General features: G+C 42.6%; 1 protein-coding gene across 2 annotated transcripts in view; it reads left to right on the top strand.

Moving 5' to 3' along the window:
* SLC41A2 (solute carrier family 41 member 2) overlaps positions 1–23,304 on the top strand; it is a 160,217-nt gene that overhangs the window by 66,786 nt on the left and 70,127 nt on the right. For both annotated transcript variants that reach the window (XM_088454350.1, XM_088454351.1), the window contains exons 3-6: positions 6,722–6,829; positions 11,475–11,546; positions 12,334–12,478; positions 17,601–17,747. In XM_088454350.1, the coding sequence (XP_088310476.1) occupies positions 6,722–6,829; positions 11,475–11,546; positions 12,334–12,478; positions 17,601–17,747 (472 nt within the window). The remainder of the gene's footprint in view (positions 1–6,721; positions 6,830–11,474; positions 11,547–12,333; positions 12,479–17,600; positions 17,748–23,304) is intronic.

Genomic DNA, 23,304 nt, shown 5'->3' with positions numbered 1-23,304 from the left:
TTTTGGAGGTATAGACTCATGTATATGCAGTGACAAAATTTGTGAACTAGCTGCAAATACATCAGTGAATGATTTCATGCAGAGCCAATCTGATATATTCAAACAGGGACTTGACTCCTTTTTTCTATTTTTCACGTTACTTGCATGATGTGTGCCTAGCGGGATGGGTATGGGATACCGGCACTCGGGATCCTGGTGGTCAGTATCTGGACGCTGGCATCCCGACAGGGTAAAGGCCCCCATACACGGGGCACGATTCAGCAAGGATCGCTGTTCTGCTTATACGCACGCAGCGCAGTAGCTAATATCAGTGGGGATATGTAAATGTTTGCATTCGCATTGCAATTGCCACCTAACATTAGGACGCCCATTTCCCCTTACTCACAGCTGTATACTTTGAGAACATAGCGAAACAAGCGGACTCAGACGCACAGTTAAGGCGTGTCAGACCTCACTCACGAAATGCTAACTTCAGTGTACACCACGAGGCATCAAGTTGCATATGGTATTGCAGTGACTAATTTATGCATGCCCCTACAATGCCGTCCCAATGCACTGACACGCCTGCGTTCGCCGGACCACCCCCCCATCACCACCCACAAACGGTACTTCCTATCAATCACTCTGCAATGGGTCTGCGTACACACTGCGATTTCATTCCCGATCGCAGTGGCTAGTTCATGTACGCACACTGCGATGTATGTGCAGAACGTGAAAATCGTCCGACTTCGTGCATCTTGGCTCTTGCGATCCTTGCTGAATCAGGCCCACGGTGTGATTTTTTTTTACACGATTTGGCCGCTTTCGATCGATTGGAATGACCAATCATTTAAAAAGTGCTGTGTGTAGGGATGATCATGATGCCGATGTGCGCCCCCCCCCTGTCGTTGCTGATCAGTTGAACCTGCAGAAAGATTTCGACCTATCGTACACGATATGACACGCATCATTCCTTGTGTGTGCATAATGAACGATGCGATGTACGATGGTCGATAGTACTGCATATTGCAGTTGTCTACGACTCATCTATATTGTTTGGTTGTTGGACAGTTGTTCAGAGTGTGGGCACAATATCGTATGACCGGGAGAATTCAGGAATTCAAGGGAAATTGCAAACGAGATTGGATCGTTTGCAAATCGCACCGTGTATTGGGGCCTTTAGGATACTGATACCTGTTGATCGGTATCCTAACCCTCTCCCTAAATCAAACCTTAACCCTTCCTCCCTGGTGCCTAAACCTAACCTCCCCCCTAGTACCTAAACCTAACCCTCCTCCTCCCCGGTGGCTAAACCTGACCCTCCCCCCTTAGTGCCTAACCCTTCACGTAGTGCCTAACCTCTCCCCCCTAGTACCTAAACCTAACCCTCCTCCTCCCCGGTGGCTAAACCTAACCCTCCTCCCTTAGTGCCTAACCCTTCACGTAGTGCCTAATCCTAACCCTCCCCCTAGTGCCTAACCCTAACCATCCCCCAACCCAGGTACTTACCTTTAGGATGCCGGCGCTTGGGATTCCATTGTCAGTATTCTGATCACCAGCATCCCTTTTGTCGGGATACTGAATGTATCCTATGCCTAGTGTACTTGTTATTCTAACAATATAAATTACCTACTAGCATTATACGGATTTTCAGGTGTAATATAAGAATGGGATTAAACTATAAATTGTACATATGGTATGCAGGCTGGTGTGGCGTTATTTTAATCTTGTCTTCAATTGTTTAATTCCCCTTGTCACACCCACCACATATTATCGCCAGGTTAGGTACAGGATGCCAGTAGTCAGGATCCCAGCGGTCAGAATCCTGACGCCAGCATCCCGCAGGGTTAGCATACCTACACTTGTTGGTCGGTATGCTTACATTACCCTCCCTAGTGCCTGCACCTAACCTCCCCCTCCCCGCACCCTTTACTTACCATCCCCCCTTAGTGCCTAACCCTAACCCTCTCCCAAACCTTGCTACTTATCTTCGGTATTCTGGTGGTCGGGATGCTGGCGCAGGGATGCCGAACATATCCCATTTCCGCCTTTACACTTTGTCTAATATTTTTGTATTTTAATTGGCTATAAATATACTGGACTCCTGATCCACAGGCTTAATTACATTCAGCCCAGATATTTCATTATGCCTATATTTGTTATATATATGTTCATTGAGGTTAGTCCAAACATAAAATTAATTGTTTTTAGCAATACTACATTTATGCTCCCATTTATTAATGATCACAATTGCAATGCGATCTGGGCATGACAGTACCACCTATGATTGCATTGCAAAATGTGATCATAGTGCCTGTACATATCATCCGGCACATGCAGGGACAGGGGCTCCAAAAGGAGCCTGTCCCTGCGATGTGCCCAGAGAGTTGCCGGGGCTGTTGTGAATGCACAGTCCCACTAACTGCACATGCACAGCCGCCAGTGCCAGAGAGGGATCTGGAGGAACCCACCACCTACTGATTAAGCACAGTTTAGCCCATAGGCTACATTGGGCAACGCCATCTTCAGATGGCGTTAGCTGCGGGGGCAAATCTCCGGAATGCATCGCACTCCGGATGTTGGTAAATTTGGCAGCATCGCATCCCCCATAGAAACCTATCGGGGATACAGCTGCCAGCAGGAATGGAGGGATAACTGCTGCAGTCCCTCCTTCATGCAGGGGAAACTTAATATTAACCCCCAATTATGTTTTTGGGGATATAGCCGCAAATATAGAATGATAAATGGGCCCCTAATTCTTCTTAGTGTGCCCCATAGAGACGTACTCCTCTTTTTCGTTTTCACTGTACCATTTACTTCTGGGTGCACCTATCCATATGAATATTGATTGATATAAAGTCACACAACTTAGTTCTGTGAAATTCCTAAGGGGCATTACTGTGTGTGGCATAATGTATTATAAGGGGCATCTGTGTGTGGCATAATGTCTTATAAGGGGCATTATTACTGGGTTAAATAATTTGTTATAAGAGACACTACTACTGTGTGGCATAACGTGAATGGGGGAACTACTACTGTGTAGTATACTATGAATGAGGAGCCCTAATGTGTGGCATACTATGAATGGGGGCCCTACTGTTTGTCTTACTATGAATTGGGGGCCCTGCTATGTGCCATGCTTTGAATCAGGGGGTCCTGCTGTGTAGTATAGGCCTGTTTGCGGAGGGTGTGGGCAGTGATATCACTGCAGGCTCCGGCATCAGGCCTGCTGTCTCTTTGTGAATCCCGGCTCAGCGTCACACTCTGTAGCCCCTCTCACATGAGTGCAGTCAGGTCCGCTGCCCGGTGAGGAGTGTGAGTGCGGCTCTTTCCCACATGTTGCTGAGCAGGTAATACAGTAGTAAATGTGAGGTTAATTTTGTATATTATTATTTTCTATCCAAATGTCTGTTTCCTGTGTTCTCCTTGTGTAAGTCACACTGGACACACATTATGCTGTGGATTGTGTGTTTATGATTCAATGTTTATACTCATTCATCCATCAGCTGTCTCCTTTTCTCTTGTATGAGTGATGGAGGTGGGTTGGCATGCCATGAGATTACGCCCCTTTTCTGGTGTGCGCGCAGATGTGCCATCCATCTATGATCACTAATGCCCTTACACAATCCTAAAGTGAATATAAAGCAAGACACCAAAATGTGTAGTTATGGCTCTGCTTTAGTGCACAGATGTGTCCTCCTCTGTGGTCAGCACCCCTGCCCTAAAAATTCCTACAGTGAACACTATATAATCCTCTACAACTGCTAAGCTAGAGCTTATTGGGCAATTGGGTAATGCCATCCCTTTTCTTCTGTGCGTGACCTCCACCAATGAAGTCCCAGCTTTACCTAACAGAACCAACCAAATATCTGACTATGGCACATGTTTGAATCTGCTGCAGGAAGAGCTCTGTAGTGTGCGTATATTATAATACGGAGAATGATGTATATAACTTGTATGCTGTGCTAATATTAATTATATTTGTAAGAGCATAGACTAAGAAGTGGGAGGAGTCGATGCCAGGAGCCAGATTCTGACGTGAAGTGGGCCTGTGTGCTTTAAATGCCAGGGCCTATTTTTAGTCCCTGTCCGGCCCTGCTGTACAGCAATATTGGCATCAGTTTTGGCCTTCAGACGGGTTGGGTATGGGATGTTGGCCCTCAGGATCCCGCTGATCAGAATGAGTTACATGGCCGATTCCTATAGGTAAGTGGGCTACCCCTAAACCTAACTCTAACCCCCCCTTCCTCCGCAGCCTTACCCCATACCCCAATACTTACCGTTGGGATGTCAGCGGTTGGGATGCTGGCATCGGGATTCTGACTGGTGTCGGGAATTCGGCGCCAGCATTCCTTCAACCAGGATTGTAACTAATCCCCTTCAGACAAAGGGTTGTTTGAGCATGGAAAGAGCACATGTAAATTTTGTTTGAACTGTGTAGAGTGGAGTTGATTTAGTAGAATTGCCTAGGGAGGTTAAGTGGGTGGTTCTGTAATTTGTTAAGTTTGACTGAAAAGAGAAGTTTTTAGGGAACCCTTGAAAGGTAGAAGATAATCTTGTGCGAGGAAAAGCATTCCACAGAGTGGGTGCAGCCTGGAAAGTTCCTGTATTCTCCCAGCAACTGGCTCCCCTTTCCTTCCTCCTGTTTTCCTACTATCTTTTTTGCCTTTTCTCCCGACTTTCTTCTTTCTAATCTTTGATTGTAGGATTAACATTTGAAAAATGTGTTTAATACATTTTTATTGCACTCATTATTGCCTTGCTGTTATCAGGGCCATAGCCCTTTTTGTCATGTGAAAGGAGCTGCAGCCACAGGGACGATCAGGGGCTGTGCTGTATAGCAATAGGCTGAACGGCCCCTGGACCGCATGGAGGAGGTGGTGTAATGTGAGATCTTCAAGTTAAATCACCGTACATTACACTTTCTCCTCCATGCGGTGCAGGGGTTGTGCAGCTTATTGCTATAAAGCACAGCCCCGGACTCTGACGGCTGCGGACGGTCAGACTCAGGCTGGGGCTGTGCTTTAGGTAAGCGAGAGGGGGGAAGAGATGAGGGGGTGGTCGCCGGATTGATTTTATGTTGCTCACCCAAATAAAATCGTTCCGACCCCCCTGGATGTGGGAATAGAGTAACATAGAGCAAGTAACTGTGCATCTTGGTAAAACCATGCTGCACTGCAGGTGGGGTAGATTTAAAATGAGATTTAGATTTGTGAGGGGTGTTTCCATAATGATATCTAAATTGCAGTGTAAAAATAAAGCTGTCCATGATTTGTGGGCTACATGTAAAATCAGTCAGTATTTACCCCACATGCCAAAAAAGTATATATTTGCACGCCTTGCAACATGGTTTGTCCAGGTACTCAGTTACTTGCTCTATCTTACTCTATTCCCAAATCCGAATCTGGCCCCTAGTCAGCGAGCTTGAGCGGTTGGGTTTATTGTTGTGCTAACAGAAATAAGGATGTCTGGGCAGTAACTACAGTACTATTGGCTGGTGGGAATATTATTAACTCTGTTTTTGGAAGATTGAATTTGAGGTGGCGAAATGGTATCCCAGATGAAGTGACAGAAAGACATTTAGTATAACTGGACAACACAGAGGGTGAGAAATCTGGAGAGGACAGGTTAATTTCGGTATCATACGCCTACATATGATACTGAAATCCAAAATAACTTTATTTGTTTTCTAAGAAAGATGGACAAAAGCACAGGGCCTAGAACTGAGGAGCTCATTCAGACCCGCTCGCTAGATGCGTATGCAAATTTCAGCAAGGCAAGCGATCGCACGACAAGGCATTAGCACCTCCACTATGTCTTAGCGTGCGATCGCATTTTCTATGCAGATGCCCACAAGTCTGTCTTAAGATGCCCACTTGCGCACATCATCTCCAGGAAGTGTATGTAACCATCGGTACATCAAGGACGATCGGATGCGATCACAGCGCTTGAGGTTGACTATACCCTGCCGCAAGCACTGCGATCACTTCAGTGTGAAATACAACCAGGTGACGTGTACTATGACGCTGCTGTTAATTATGCACGCCTCTGAAACGGTGTTAAGACGCTCAAACACGCCTGCGTTCACACCTCTACCTTCCCGTTTCTAGTGGCCTGCCCCTGTTACCACCCACAAACGGCTTGACCTGTCACTCATTCAGCTGGGCTGTCTATGCTGGGCGAGCGAACGCTTCCCGATCTTTAGCAGTGGTTCGCGCACGGGCATTGCGATGCATGCACACAATGCAAACCATCAGCAGCTACGAGCAAACGCTTCTTAGCGTCCGGGTCTGAATCAGCTCCTGAGCCCTGTGGTACTCCAACTGACTAAGAAAGCAGAGATGTGAACACAAAAGTGGTTTCAAAAGTAGTATGGGAACCAGCTCGGCCAGGCTTTTCGGGCTGGATCAGCCTTTCTAGCATTTCCTAAAGCAATTTTGGATTGATAATAGGATTGAAGTAAGGTACATGGAGTTGGAAGGCTCTAAAAAAATGGGAACTCGTATTATAGTTGCCATCAATGAGATCTGGGAATCCAGATGAACATTGTTGGCGTCGTTCTCCAGCCTTTAATATACAAATATATCAATATTTACCGGTTGGAGAACATACAAATCATGGGGTCTACTATTTCATTTACATTTTTGTTTCTGTCAAATAAATTGTTAATATGAATATTGATAAATAACATAATTATGATCATGAAATAGGTGATTGCATCATCTTATTTTTCCTCCAACAGCATTGGGAAGTGTTCAAGAATATTACTGAAGTGTTCATCTTGGTTCCTGCACTTCTTGGCCTTAAAGGAAACCTAGAAATGACATTAGCATCTAGGCTGTCAACTGCAGTGAGTAATATTCTATAACTTTATGATTTTAAGTACTTTTATATGAAATCAATATAGGTACTGTACTAGGAAGCTTAAAACAATTGCCTGTTACACATAGTAGTAAACACAACATGGAAAATTACTCATTTATATTGATGTGCGCAAGCTAGATTTCTGCAGATACTTGTAATTCATCCCCAACTCTCTTTTCATTCGGAGTTTCACTGACATCTTATGTAAGCTATTGTATGATCTGATTTTTAACCCTTTTGCTGCTGAGGATTCTCTTACCCTTGTGCTGAGGTCATGTTTTCTGATTTACACTTGTTACATTACAACATAAATATTACTGATTTCTTTATGCAGTACCCACACAAATTATACTGTGTTTTTCCAAAAGACTTTGTACTTTCAGAAAACACTGTTACTCTTTTTACTCATTCTAACACTTAGGGCCAAATGTAATAGGGTGAGAGTTTAGAAAACTCTCACATTTTTAAACTCAGCCAATGTAATAAAGTCACAGAACAGGCAAACTCGCATGTTTTTCAGACAAAAAAACCCTCAAGATTTAAACTCTCATCCAAGTGTTTTCTGTTTTGAAAATACAACTCGATCGATGTATTAGTGTGAGAGTCTTACTGCTAAACTCTCACATTTTCGAAACTCACACTATTAATATTTTTTTACCCAAATTTACACAAAAAGTGTTTCTTATTAAGAAAGAGAACCAAAAGCAAATGTGAATTTGTTTTGTCTTACAAGAACCAAAATAGTAAAAAGCAGTATTCTAGAAGTTGGTTTTGACAATAAAAATTGGCACTTAAAATTTTATATTATTTTTTTGTTTTCAAATTTTGTTTGTCTTGATATAAATGCTTAGAAAGAATGTGTTAGCCCAACAAGGCCTACCATTTTCGAAACTAGTCAACCTACAGCATTAAATGAAAGATCACTTTTTTTTATTTTACACAATAAGGGAGCTATATGGGCTTTAGATCCCCCATCTGCAGAAAATTGTATCTTTTGTGTACTGTTTCAGCTATTGACTGGTGATCACCAGACAATAACTACTGAAGGGGCTCATCGTTTGAAAGAAGAGACTCCCCTTTAACAAGGTTCCCCCATGTGTGTGTGGGCCAGTATGGGGGAGATGGGCCAAAATGTGACCTTTCTCCATTTGTGGAAAACAATTTGTTTTCTGTAGCGCTGGGCAATATTGTCTGGTGACCACCAAACAAACACCAAACAATAGCTGCTAAGAGGACACATAATTTGAAAGAGGGGACTGTAATTGTAATAGGGTATTTATATTTAGAAAACATCAGATTTTCATAGCACAGGGAAATAATGTCTGATGATCACAAGTGAACAGCAGACAATATTTACTAGTGGTCGGCATTATTTGAAAGTGGGGACGACCCGCTTTCAAATATAGGTGCCCACTTGGTTGCCGGTATCATTATGGGAGGTGACTGGGCACAGGTAGAATAGGTTTTGGGATTTTTTGACACTCATTGCGGAGTTCGAGTGGGGCTTGTCCTCGCACCCTGGCTGTATACCCGGAGGACGAGCCCCACTCATTGTCCGCAGCAAAGCAGTGAAATAGTGCTTAGCTGGCACTGAGTTGTAGCATGTATGTGGCCTATATATATTATACATATTTAGATGGGACATACTATGTACATTTGAAGCATGCCATGTTATGATTTTAGGGTATGAATTCACTATGTCGACATGTTTTGCTGTCAATATATTACATGTTGACATCTGGAAAATGCCGACATATGACATGTAGACATTAAGGTTAGATGTCAACATTGTGAACATGTTAACCTTATGTCAATGTCGACAAGTTAACATTGTGCATGTGGACTTGAACATGTTAACATCTCTGTCAGCATTCTAACAGCCAACATAACATATGTATCCTGATTTTAGAATGTTCATGAGTCAAACTCATTTCTGTTACCATATTAATGCCCCACTGGCCACATACATACAGTAGGGATTGGTATGAAATACCGACTGCTCGGTTCAAAACTCAACGCCGTATTCCCGAAGGCTGTTCCTACACTTCTCCTACCCCCTTAACCCTCCAGAGCTTAACCCTAACCTCCCACCGTAGTGCCTAACCCCCCCTTCCAGCACCTTAAACCTAACCCTCCCATTGGGGTGCCTAGCCCTAATCTCCCCCTGTGGTGCCTAACCCTAACCCCCGCTCCCTGTAACCTAACCCTCCCTTGGGGTGCCTAACCTTAATCTCCCCTGGGGGTGCCTAAACCTAACCCCCCATCCCCGGGGACAGTGTGCTACTTACCTGTCTCTAGACGTTCGGGATGGCGGGGGTCGGGATGTTGACGCCAGTATCCTGATTCTCTTTGGGATATAGGTGTCAGCATTATGCACTTGGGCAACAAAACTGTATTGCTGAATTTGCTACATTTGGCCTTAGCAGTCACGCCAATTGATTAAATTACGTAGGGCTGACTTACTGCAGTACTACATAGATAATCATCTGCAAACTCTTTTTTTTTTTCCTTCTGCCAGGAATAACAAATTCTGGTTAGATTAATGCCATTCTAGTCAATCGTGAAAGCACCACAATTGAAAAATTCAATCCAGTTTAATTTATTTGGCCAACAAAAAAACAACGCGTGTGGCTTGCCTTAACATTAAGTGTGCCAGATGCTTTTCTTCTATAGACTCACTTTAGCAATGTTAAACGTGTAATAAAGTATTGGTCTAATACAATGTGCCCAGGAAAGCGCATAGTCCAGGTCTTGAGAGCTACGTGCAGCAGGCTGTGAGCACAATAACATCTGAATGAGCTTTTAGTGTTCTATCAGCCTCTGATTCGCAGGGGGAGAAACCTGATTTGTTCAAGGACACACGCACAAAAGCAGGCATTGTGGATGGAAATTCAGAGGCCAGCAATTTAATCATAACTCTGCTTCCCTTCTGAAGCTGCTCAATGCTAACACAATATTATGAATGTGTAACGTGATCCTGGCAAAATGTTATTTGTGCAGGTTTTGTGGCAGAGAAATTTCACAGGGAAAATCAATGCTAAAATAATTGCTTTCAGGTAACAAATGTTTGCAGGCTCATTTCTTTGTTAATATTATGCATCCAATTTTATACTGACTGCTCAGAAAGCTCTAACAATATGTATGATTGAAAAATTACTTAACAAAGGCCTCCACGTCTTAAATAAAATAATCCAATACATTCTCGCACAACTGTGATAAAGAATGGAATTAATTACTGAAGTAAGCATTACAACTAAAAGTTGTTTTTTTTTTTGCGAATCACAGCAGGAAATATGGATTTTAAAACTACAGATGTATCCTCTTAAGGCACACATCCACTAGACGATTAAATTGAGCGATTGAACGATAACGTTATCGTAATCGTTCATAAATTGCTTGCAAATCAATAAGGAAAATGTCTAAAACGACCAGCGATGCGCTCCCGCTGGTCGTTTAGACATCTGTCATCAGGCAAACATGCTGGACAACCTGACGATAACGTCAGGTTCAGCATGGTTGCAGATGATTGATGAGCCTGCACTGAACAACTGCTCGTTCAGTGTAGACCCATCACAGACTGACAAACGACTGCATTATTACAATGTCATAATCGTGCAGTCGTTTTGATGTCTTTTAGTGGATGTGTGCCTTTACACCTTTCCTTTTTTGCTTCATTTGGCACGAGATGCCAACATGGCTAAGATACACCATGACGAGTAGCAATTAGATAGATCCCAATTTTTATTTTCCTACAAAAGTATTTTTATTAAGTATCAGATTAAAGTATCAAATTTTAAGAAAAATCACAAGGTGTGGCTAATTCGCAGATTTAAAGGCACAGCACATTTGGCCATAGATTTTAGGAAAGGTGTATGTGGACACATCTGTACCCTCCTAAGTTTATCGTGAAGCTCACCAGGATAGAAAGCTGAAGTAAAAACAGGCTGGTAAATGGAGAGATCACTTTACAGTAGATACAGGGGTCTATTTACTAAGCAGTGTTAGGAGACAGAGAGAAATGAGATAAGGAACCAGCCAATCAGCTCCCAACTGTCATCTCTCAGGCTGTGTTTGAAAAATGACAGTTGGGAGCTGATTGGCTGGCACCTTATCACTTTTCACTCTGTCTCCTAACACTGTTTAGTAAATAGACCCCACAGTTATTGCAATGAAAGAAGACAAACTGCAGAGAAGCCATGAGATAATCGGAGGTCAGACAAATTGAGGTCAAAGCTAGATAATTGGATGAAATTTAGGGAGAGAAATATAGCCAAAAATGTATATAAAAAGAGAATAAAGTATAAATAGAGGAAACCATTACAGAGGTTTCTGATAAACAAACCAGCAGCAGTGAACCAGAATCTGCATTTGTCACCTTTCCCTTTGACAAAAGCCCTCTGGCATGCATCCTTCCTTTCTGTATGTATGTATGTATGTATGTATGTATGTAATACATTTAGGACCTCTAGGGCAAGTATGTGTGCTCTTACAGAAATATAAGGCCATTATATACTATAGGTTCCTAAAGATACAGAGGCTAGTAGACTAGACTTGGAACGTTGTATAGATTTACTGTTTTACTAGTTAAACAATATTCCTGGAACAGTGACCTATGTTTGTATTTGTTTTAGGTTAATGTTGGAAAGATGGATTCCCCTATAGAGAAGTGGAATCTGATTATTGGTAATCTAGCTTTAAAACAGGTAAATTCATGTTTTATTTACTATTTTGTACATATAGATAACTTATATTGTTCTATCTAAATAAGCCTTGACTGTGGACAGTTATTATGCAATAGCAGATATCATTCTCTGCATTTAATGCTCATGATCAAGAACTCATTATTTTTCAGACTGGAAAGTAAAACTTGTTGTATGTTTTTTTTTTTTGCTTTTCATAACCAACGGATTATGGAACACTTTCACGATGTATCCTATGAGGAGGTGGGGGCCTGTAGACATCACTTGCCTGTCCCCACCCACTCCCCTATTGTGTCTGCCCTCAGGATATAGCTCTGATGTTGTAATGCAGTTATCACATAAGCGGCCCAGTTTCAAATGCTGGACTGAGCAAGTTGGAATGGCCTTTCACTGTTTTTCCCCAGCATTTCAGCCTGGTAATCAGATTATGCACCTGTATGCCTGATGTTCCAGTTATTATTGGTTACCCTGTATGGCTTTTCATTAAACCCTACTCAACAGCAGACGGGACAGAGCTGGTTATTATGAGGAAAGTGGAGTATTAATATTTGGTATACTGGTGCTTTTGACCACATGCAGATGGCATTACGCAAAAAAAAGGTATTTCAGTACATGATTGTCAGTAGCCAAATGGGCATGTGTAAGCCATGAAAGCCTGCAATCACAAAGCTTTATCCTAAAGTATTCAAAATCACACAACATGTAAGAACATAGATTATGACAAAAGATGTATATTAATTTCCTCTACCCATTTTCGTTCATTGAGTAATACTTCTATATCTCTCTGTAGGTACAAGCAACAGTTGTTGGGTTTTTGGCTGCTGTTGCAGCCGTTATATTAGGCTGGATTCCAGAGGGCAAGTATCGCCTCGACCATGCAATACTCCTGTGCTCCAGCAGTGTGGCTACTGCCTTTATAGCATCACTTCTTCAAGGTAAGCTTAGTATTTCTGCAAAACCATGCTGGCCATTTTATGCACATCACCAGGGACTGACAGGGGCTGTAATTCGGTCCCAACATCTCTTTGTGTACATGCGCACGAAGCAGGGGGCATGTGACCAAACCTCACATGGCATGTTGTGAGTCACTTGGGCATGGTCTCACGGCATGCCCAGTCACACTCTCTCTCTACATGCCAGCCGAGCAGTGCGTCGGGAGGCAGAGATGCTCAGCCAGGCGATTCTGGCCGTGCCCACCACAGGATGTCTTTGTGTAGATATGATGGACTCCAAGGTATAAAAGACAAAGTACAAAATAGAGATAATAATGGTATTTAACAAACAGCAAAAATATATATGCGGACATGCAATGCTTTATTATGTATGTGAGTGTCCCTACTCATCCAGCACCTAATGCATTCCATGGTCCCTGGCACACCTCTGCCTGGCTTTGTGTATGAAAAGAGTGAAACATCATTTGTTGTCCTGCTTGACACCACTTTAGGACCACACCATTATTATTTAAAGGATAATGTAGATCTATGATTAAATACTACACTCATATATGCAAATGATAATTATATTTGCTTAATTTTGACATTAATAATATGTAGTATTTGCATATTCAGATTAACTAAAAAGTTTTGATAACATAAATCTAGGTCACACAACAACAAAGTCTCTGCTCTTGCCTGTGATACATGCCAGCATAAAATGCCATTTTTTCTGCAATCTATGCCAGCATGAATACAGACGGCCCAACTAATACTTAGAATTGCCTCAGTCTATGCTCTACTCTAGTCTAAAGCTGGGGACACACTAAACGATGTGCGTACCCAGCAATATCTGCAGCGGCGGGACCCGGCGTGGGTGTCAGCACCGGTAAGTGTATACACACTTGCCGATGCCGGCAACGACAAATGACGGCCCGGGGGGGGCGGCTGGGCAAAGCTGCATTCGGCAGCATGGCATCGCTAACGATATCCCCAGATTGTACTGCAAGTACAGACGACTGGGGATATCGTTAACGACCCGCGGGACTGCGCATCGTTAACAATCTAGTGCGTATACACTAGACGATTAAACAAAATTGTCGTAACGATGTGTCATTATCGGCAATATCATTTAAAATATCGTCTAGTGTGTACACACCTTTAGTCTCTAAGTTTTAAAGATCAAAATTAATAATGTAAAACAAAAATATGCAGTGTCAATGCCCTAAAAAGTAAGATTTGTCTGTATTACAAATGTCACACAGGTTGTTCAGACAGAAATTTTATTGTGAACCAGTAGGCTATTAAAGCAAATGTTCAAACTCAAAATTACATTTTTGTCTGCAGATTGTTTAAAAAAAAAAGAAAGAAAAAAACGGAAAAAAATGTGCTTGCATATGTGCTCAACCCCTGCAGACTAGTACTCTGTAGATCCAACTCAGGCTTGCACAATGTTTGGTAGTGATTTTTGCCCATCATTCTTTGCAGGTTTGCTCCAAGTTGGTCAGGTTGGTTGGTTGGATGACTCTTGTGGACTGCAATTTTCAAATAGTGCCACAGATTGTCAATAGGATAGAGATCTGGACTTTAACTTTTTGTCATTCAACCATGCCAGTGTTATTTTGGCTTTGTTGTTGGGGTCATTGTCTTGCTGAAAGGTGAACTTTCTCTCAAGCTTTAGTTTTCTAGCAGACTGAAGCAGGTTGTCTTTTGCACCATCCGTCGGCCTTCAATTTTAACAAGATGCCAAGTCCCGGCTGAGGAAAAGCAGCCCCACAACTTGATGCTTCCTCTCCATGATTCACTGTTGTAATGCGATTTACTGAGAAACAGCAGGAACAGTTTGCACCTTGCTCCATTTTCTTTATCCTACATTTTAGCTGGGTCACTGATGTTTTCTTGCAAACTCCTCACATTCTTTAATGTGATCTTTCTCCAGTAATGTTTTCTTTCAAGCCATCCACCCATACAGACCAGTTGTATGCAGAGCTCTTGACATAGTTGACTGGGGCACCTCCACTCCAGTCTCAGACACTGAACTCCGTTGCTCCTTCATGGTGATAGTTGGTCTCTATGGCTTCCCTCACAATTCTTTTGCTTGCTTTTGTTGCTGAGTTTTGAGGCCTTGACTAGGCAGTGCCTGGGTGGTATGATTCAGCTTACTTTTCCTCACAATTGATCCCACAGTGCTCACTGAGATATCCAACCAGTTGGATATTATTTTTCAGCATTTTGCTATCTTGTGCTTGTCTATAATTTATCTTTAATTGTCTTAAGCTGGGTAAACATTAGATGATATTTTGAATGATTTGCACGATTCCGACGGATCGGAATGACAAATTGTCAAGTGTGTACGCACTATGTACGCTCCTACAATGACATCCATTGCATCTTTAGGTCGGCCCTACATGCTGCTCAATCTGAAGATGTGACTGATGATCCCATGTATGTGGATACGGCGGGGGAACGACATCATGCGGTCGTTTTGCCAAATCATGTGGTGTGTACGGACCACACAATATGTCGTCCGTCGCATCTGCCGTCGGCTGGGTACACAGGTCACCTAATTTGTACCCAGCTTTAGAATGCTCTTTGGTTTACATTTTCACAGCTTTTCCTCAGATTCACATTATGACAAATTCTTTTTGAATTAGGGGGTCTTTTATCCATAAAAGCTGTCCTGATTTAATGATTTATAAATAGAGGCTAACTGATAGCCAATTATTACAGCAATATATTTCAAGTGTGTAAACTTGGAGCTTCCTAAGCACAGGGGTTGAATAACTATGCAATCAGCACTTTTCAGCTTATATTGTTTTTTCAACAAATATCTGCAGACATAGGTCGATATCCAATGTTCAGATGTAAAAAACTGTTCTTTTTTTGCTGATTTTCAGGTATTTTTTGCCAATGTTTTTTTCATGGTATCCAATTAAACCCCTTTTTTTACGTCTGAAAATGTTCTGTTTTTCTCACAAAAACATGTAGGATCCACGGAAAGAAGACCTATGTATTTTCACTGCCGCGATCAGGAGAAAAACAGCTTCTTATCATCGATTTGGTTTCACCTGCCTAAGGCAGGCAAAATAAAATCCCCAATAAGTGCCATTATCGGGGCTAATTGGATAGCCCCGCCGCTATCAATTAGTAGAGCTGCTAATTGGATACCCCCCATAGAATTAATTATGAGTTTGATATTGTACAATTAAGAGCTACTGGTTCACAAAAATTATTCTGTTGGAACCATCTGTGTGTCATTTGTAATAAAGACAAATCTGTTGACATTTTAGAGGGTCGAATACTTTTTGAAGCCAATATATAGGGAATAATTTAGTAGCAAAGTGCAGAAGCAGCTATTTTAACTGACTACATACCGTGCTACCATACCTGAGGTGGTGTTAAAAAGGCGCCATCACATTTTTTACTGTCGCCTTCCTTATGTCTCAGGAATTTTTCTTACTGTTATATTAAATTAGTAATAGACTACAGGCGGTATTCAATTAGACCTGTTAACTGAACAGTTGTCAATTGATCATCGACCCATATTCAAATAGCCCTGGTTATGGGGGATTTCTTTTCAAGTTCCTAAGACCCGAAAAGAAATCCCTGTTTACTGTGTAGTTATCGGGTGACAAGTGCCAGTTCACACACAGGTTTTGTGAACTTATCACGGATCCTGTGCATTTACACCCGATAACCCGTCTTGACGTAAATATTTAATATGCACTAACAAGGCTATTGGGCGAATGCGGGAGGCTAATTAAATAGCCCAGGGCGTTAAAGCCAGAGGCTACCTCGCTACCTCTCAGTATTACCCTCGGCAATTTACCATAATTTTTGTAATTATTGTTTGTGTTAATGAAATTCATTTTACAATTCACCTATTCACACAATACTGCAAGTAAAAGGTCTTTTAGTTTTAGTTCAGATTTTCAACTTCATTCAAAGTTGATTAATCGTTAGGGATATATTTACTAAAGTGCGGGTTTTCAGAAGTGGAGATGTTGACCATAGCAACCAATCAGATTTTAGCTATTATCTTCTAGAAGGTGCTAGATAAATATTAAATAGAATCTGATTGGTTACTATGGGCAACATTTCCACTTCTAACTTAGTAAATATACCCCTTAGGGCCATATTCAATTTGGAGTGAAAAGTCTGTTTTCGCATTTTCACTTATCCCCATATTCAATTTCAAAGACTTTTCGCAGGTGTGAAAAGTCTTTGTAAAAAAACAGGGATAAGTTTTCACCACTGTTTAGGTGGCGAAAAAAAGTGCAGAATTGGGGTTTTGGGGTGCAGAATAAAAAAAAATAGCCTGCAGCCTTTGGAATGTCTCCTTAATGTAATCTGTGTAAAAAAAAAAAAAAATTCCTTAGGACACCCCAAAAAAAGTAATTTCATTTTGGAGGCAAAAAAAAAATGTTGGGGAACAAACATAAAAACTAGCAAAATAGCCTCAGGGGTTTCCCCATGTATGCGGCAGGTATTTTCTAGATGCGGGTGATTGCGGCAGGTGGATATTGAAGAATTTGAATAAAATCACTTTAGGGTCTTAAAAATATGCTTGCACCCATTTTCATGTAACCCCATTTTGATGGGACTAGTTATTTAAAAAAAAAAAAAAGATAAATGCTATTCTTCACCACTACTTCACAGGCGCATTTATGCACCTGCCGCGGCTATTTAAAAACCCCAATTACCTTCAGCAGTCCAAATCGGGGGTACCCATAGTGATCCCCCATGTAAGACCATCTTTTGGGGGTTGACAGGCTGATTTCCCCAAAACGGACAGGACTTTGATACTTACCTTTCCGCAGGGTCCCGTTTTCGCCGGATCCTAATTGAATACGGGGATAAGCGGGCACGCGCCCGATACTTGATCCCAGTAAAAACGGCGATGATGGGGAAAAGACCGACCTCTGACTTTTCGATACAAATTGAATATGCCCTTAGAGTCAGTTTATGAAAGAGATTTTCTGAAATAAAACGGACTGTAATTAGCAGGTTCTAGTGAAATGCAGGGTGTACTTTATATACAAGATGCTACGTAGCATATAATGTGCTGATAAAATGATGTAGTGTGTGTGTTTATAATCAACATGTTTTTCTTTGCATAATTCAGGTATAATTATGGTAGGAGTGATTGTTGGATCGAAGAAAACAGGAATAAATCCAGACAATGTCGCCACACCTATCGCTGCCAGTTTTGGGGACCTTATCACACTTGCCATATTGGCATGGATAAGCCAGGGCCTTTATAGCTGCATTGGTAAGATGATTTTGCTTTCTTACAGTCAGAGTTCTTAATAAATAGTGCAATATATACAGATATATTATTGCTGCAGTTGTGCCAAACAGCCCCTCTTGGTGCGTCAATTCCTGTGCGTCTCTAGTTGCATCAAGTGTCTTTTTTTGTGTCTTTTTTCACTGAAAAGTGCGTTTTAGTCACAATGACATGCGACAAAGATGCATCAAGAGATTGCACTGAATAATTTGATATGTGACACTTGTATTTCTGTGTGCCAATGAGTCTGAATCTGTATAGGAATTGCTACGGTGCAGCGTCTGCCTCTTTTTTCCATGTCAAGCTCCGTTGTGCTTTGTATGCAGATTCAGTCACATACTGATATAATAGTGTCACATATCGTATTGAGGCTAGATGTATGAGGACACATCTGTAGATGTAATTAACCTGGATACTGATATTTGCACAGAACAAGTTATTGTATTAAATAGGGAGGTTAGGGTCGTATCTATAATGGGTGCGTATTTGTAATACTTACCTCTACGAAGTCCCGCGTTGGCGGCAGCAGCACCATACAAATCTCTTGGAAAATCCCTGCCATGCCATTTTTCCTGGTGACCTGTTCATGTGCAGTAGACTCTGGGCACATACTAGTGCCCAGAATCTACTGCTGCACTGAGAGGTCTGCTGGCTGCCGGGGAGAGAGGAGGGGGTCCCTGACGGAGATTGCACACGGGCCCCCTCCTCTCTTAATATGCCCCTGAGGGAGCTGTATATTAACACGTCAATAGTAGTGTGTTGCATTGTGCAATTATTGGTTAATACTGGGATCAGAATATTAATATGTCAATTACTAGTGTTGTATTGTAAAGTTTTAAATTTAAAAATAGTGTTAGCTAGGAAGGTGGTATAGTATCGCTTGTTGCAAATTTTGTTGTACAGCATCTTTAAACCGCGTCTATCAGTTTATAAACATAACAGAACTCAAAATATTAAAAACGCAAGCTTCATAAATAGTCCTATTAGCAGTCACAGCTTTTTTCCCATCATGCTTCAAGACCACATGACATTTCAGAGCATTCCGGGGAAGCATGAGGGGCATCTGCAATTGCACATTTAATGAAACTAAAAATGTTTAAATCGTATTTATATTTCATTGCTTGGCTCATTGTAATGCTAAAAATACACTTTATTTTGTAGGTCTAACTTCTCCCACTAGAGGTCTCTAGTTTATAATGCATGTATAATTGTGCAGACATTAGTTAATGGAGCACTAACAGCTTATCACACTACAATATAGTATTTGTAGATGCATAACAAGAGTATTCTAGATTTACATATAATTAAGTGGTTTCATAATAATTTACACCTCCTTTACCGTGTTGCTGGTCCTATTAGCCAGTTGCACCAAATTCTTGAATCTTTAACGTTTGCCTCCTTGTCTAAAGAAATTTGCTTTCTCAAGGCCCCTACACACTACATGATATTGCTAATGATTTGGCCGATTCCGACGCAACGAAACGGCAAATCGTCAACATCGTGTAGTGCGCGCTCCCGTGGGGTCGTCAGCCACATTGACTAATCTTTTGTACATGCTGTAAGATCAGGCGATGCGGCTGACGATCCCATGCAGCACTATGCGGGCTGTCATATCGGGAGGTCGGGCACTGGATCGCCCATTGTGTACGGACCGCCCGATATGTCGGCGTTGGGGTCGTGGGTTGCATCACTGTTTACACAGTCCTTATGTGTGTACCAGCTTTAGGGAACAGAGATGGCATCATTGTTTATGTGATATGGTTCTCTACTAGGTAAATTAAATCATGTCTAGTGCACTTATTGATAGTCACTCATTTAGTTTTTTAATTTTTACTGCAGTGCCCCTACACAGACCGACACTACTTACCTGTGAAATTGCCAGCTGCTGCTACTTCATATTGGTGGTGGGTGTTATAAATGCCAAAGCCTGGTTCGTGTGAACCGGTGGTGCAGCAAGAGCTGGTAGTAGCAGGGCTGGTGCAAGGTTTCTCAGCACCCTAGGCAAAACTTCAGCCTACTCCGACCCAACCCCACCACCTGTAGGGACGCTGGGAGTGGGTAATGGCGCGGCATGGGCATGTGCAGTCACAAAATGTTGCTAATTTACATGATCACTGACACTGTGTATAAGTCAGAATCAGTCCCAGTATGTGAAACTGATTGACTCAACCAAAATGAGTCCTCCAACAAAATATTTTTAAAATCTTCCCTGTTTGGGCAAAAAGAGGGCAGTGTCAGCCTATACACGCAGGGGACAATTTCAGCCTATACCCGCAGGGGGCAGTGCCAGCACTCACCCTGGGACTGGGCTCTCCTGCTCCGAGCCGCTTCCTCGCTTTTATGTTGTGTTGCATGTGAGGTTGGGGGCGGGGCTGCCGGACGGTCTGAGAGGCGAGCAGCAGCACTGCAGTGTCAGGTGCACTTTGACTTAGTGCACACTGGCACCCGGGGGAGGAGCTGCCACTGTGATGCATACAAGCATGTGAGTAGTACTTCTGACTGGGACACTCTTCTCCCCCCTTCCTCTCCTGCTGGCTGTTATTCTGTGATAACCCCCGTCCCACTCGGAGGGTAGGCAACTATGTAGTCGTCTGAAGGAAGGATGTCTCTTTCAGACATCCTTCATTTTTTTCAGAGTCAGCAGCTGCCGCTCAGGTCCCAGCACCCTTAGGCAGTTGCCTAAAGCTGCCTAATGGAAACCTTGCCCTGGGTAGCAGCAATTGGAGCACAAGTGGTGCGACCATGAGAGCCGATAGTGTGGCTTGTGTGTCGATGGTGCGGCAAGAGCCGATGGTAGAAACTGGTAAACCAGTGATGTGGCTTTGAGTTCCGATGGTGTGGCTTAGGTGCTGATGGTGTGGCTTGGGTGCCGATGGTGCGGCAGGCGCCGGTGGCAGAGGTTGGTACCCAAATGATGCAGCTTTGAGAGACAGTGGTGTGGCTAGTGAGCCGGTTTACAAGTGGGTGTACTTTAGATGCGGCTTTGAGAGACAATGGTTTTGCTTTGAGAGCCGGTACACAAGTTTGTGTATCAATTAGTATACTGCGGCTTTGAGAGCCGGTACACAAGTCTTTGTACAAGTTTGTGTATTAATTAGTGTACTGCGGCTTTGAGAGACTGTGGCAGCACGGAAGCTGCTGGTGCGTTTAGGGAGCCGATGGTGAGGCTAATGAGCCGGTGGCAGCACGGAAGCTGCTGGTGTGGCTAGGGAGCCGTTGGAGAGGCTGAGAACTGTTGGCAGCACGGAAGCTGCAGGGGCGACTAGGGAGCCGTTGGAGAGGCTGAGAGCCGGTGGCAGCATAGAAGCTGGTGATACAAGTTGGAAGCTGCTCAATCACTTCAGTAATATCACTCAGGTGCATGTAAGGGAGGGGTTAGTCTATACAAGAAACAACAAAAAGTATTCCCCCAGCACTCAGAATGAAATCAGCAATAAGATTTGAAAAACTATATGGTGGTAGATAATTCAGAGATCTCAGTTGCATATATTTGCAAAGATATGGCTAAGCCTCCGGGCCGCGTCACGGCGTCTCTGATACCGGAGGTCCCTATCACTTGGTCAGAATCTGGGGTGCAGAACCCCCAAAAAGCCGGCGATAGCCAGCCACCCCAGCGAAGCACACCAGTGAGAGACTAAAGTGTTAATATAGGATTAAAGGAAAGACTATGTGTTAATAAGTGAAGGTGTAATTAAAAGGCTAAGAAAAAATTATGTATATACACAAAATATATTGGAAAGTGTAAAAGTGCTAAATAAAGTGTTAATGTGTGCCTCACCAGAGCAGCCCAGCCACACCAACCCCAAGGGGCACCGCACCCCAAATTCATCCCCAAAACTGATAACTATATCCAATTTGGGTAATAATTGCCCAATATAAGGCCACATGATAATGGCACATACAAATATACCTGAATTGAGAGCTAACTTACCTTGGAGTCACCCCTAAGTCCTCCTAATGGCACTACAAGAACCAGCACGCCCTCCTAACGCTGGTCCCATCTATGCCTCTCAATACAGAAATACAAGTTGGAAGCTGCTCAATCACTTCAGTAATATCAGTTCTTTGCAAATATATGCAACTGAGATCTCTGAATTATCTACCACCATATAGTTTTTCAAATCTTATTGCTGATTTCATTCTGAGTGCTGGGGGAATACTTTTTGTTGTTTCTTGTAGAAGCTGGTGATGCAGCTAGGGAGCTGTTGAAGAGGCTGAGAGCTGGTGGCAGCACGGAAGCTTCTAGTGCGGCTAGGGAGCCGTTGGAGAGGCTGAGAGCCGGTAGCAAGGTAATTCCGCTGGAGTACCAGAATACACTACCACGAGGTGATACAGAATGCTGACCATGCAGCTGAGCCGAGAGAACCTACAGGAATGCTATAGTCGGCGAGGGGGCAAAAGGCCAGCGAGCTCAATTAGGAGAAAAAACAATCACGCCATGCTGTGGATAACACGTGACCTCCTGAGGCGTGCAGATCGCCTAGCAACTGAGGAAACTGGAACAACAGCGTCATAAGTTAAACTACCCGAGGGAGACAAGTCGTGACTAGGAGCATGGTACTTTTACAATTGAGGAACAGTATCTAACAGTGCAATACCACACCATGTGGTTTAATGGCAATGCTATATTATGTGACTGAAGTCTGTACTTTCAGACAGCACTCAATACTATCATATCTATGTGATCTAGAAATGCCACTTTCACCGTTTGAGATATATGCCCACGCTTAACATCGAGTGTCCTACTATCATCTTTTCATACCTTCCTAGAGGCAATTTGAATATAGATTTAGCAAATTAATACAATCGGACATATTTATTAATTCTCTTGTTTTAGACCCAATAATTATTATTTCTTAATGACCGTTATCATGGCAATAAGAAATTAAGGATCGCCCAAATAAAATAAAAAAAAAACATTTGGGGACAGGGCTCCTATAGAAGCCCGTGCCCGCCATGTGTTAGAAGCGAAGCGATTGCTAATTTAATCACTTCACTTCACTGCTCCTTGGGGACCCTGTTACACTACTGCACATTTGCAGTCTGCTAACCGCGGATGTGCAAGCTGTTATTGCCAGGGAGGGATCCTCTGGACTACAGTGTCTAACGTCATCTGCATTCAAGCTGGTAAATTTGGAGCTTGGTAAATTTAGCAATTAAGCAGCCCTCATAGAAACCTATGGGGCTGCTTTTGCAGTCGAAAATGGGGGATCGCCATAGATATTGGATATATCTGCTACGGTTCCCCTAGATACATACAGGGGCTATTTAATATTTGCAGGTACCCCTCAAAACTGTGTCTTTAAGGGGAGCTTCCCAGCATATATTTGTTGATAAATATGCCCCAATATATGGTAAAAACTAATTATCTGACCTCTATGTAGTATGGAACACACATCTTGGGTCTATTCTTGTGTTAATACTTTTTTAACTCGTACCCCATAGTTACGGCCAGCAAATTTCATACTACACATTGTATATTAGGTGAGGATAACTCACTGCTAATAAAATAGTATATTACTATGTCGAAGTAAAATATTAT

Source organism: Taudactylus pleione, unplaced genomic scaffold (assembly GCF_031769625.1).
Source record: "Taudactylus pleione unplaced genomic scaffold, aTauple2 ptg000040l, whole genome shotgun sequence".
Taxonomy (NCBI): Eukaryota; Metazoa; Chordata; class Amphibia; order Anura; family Myobatrachidae; genus Taudactylus; species Taudactylus pleione.
This window is presented reverse-complemented; position numbering and strand designations above follow the sequence as displayed.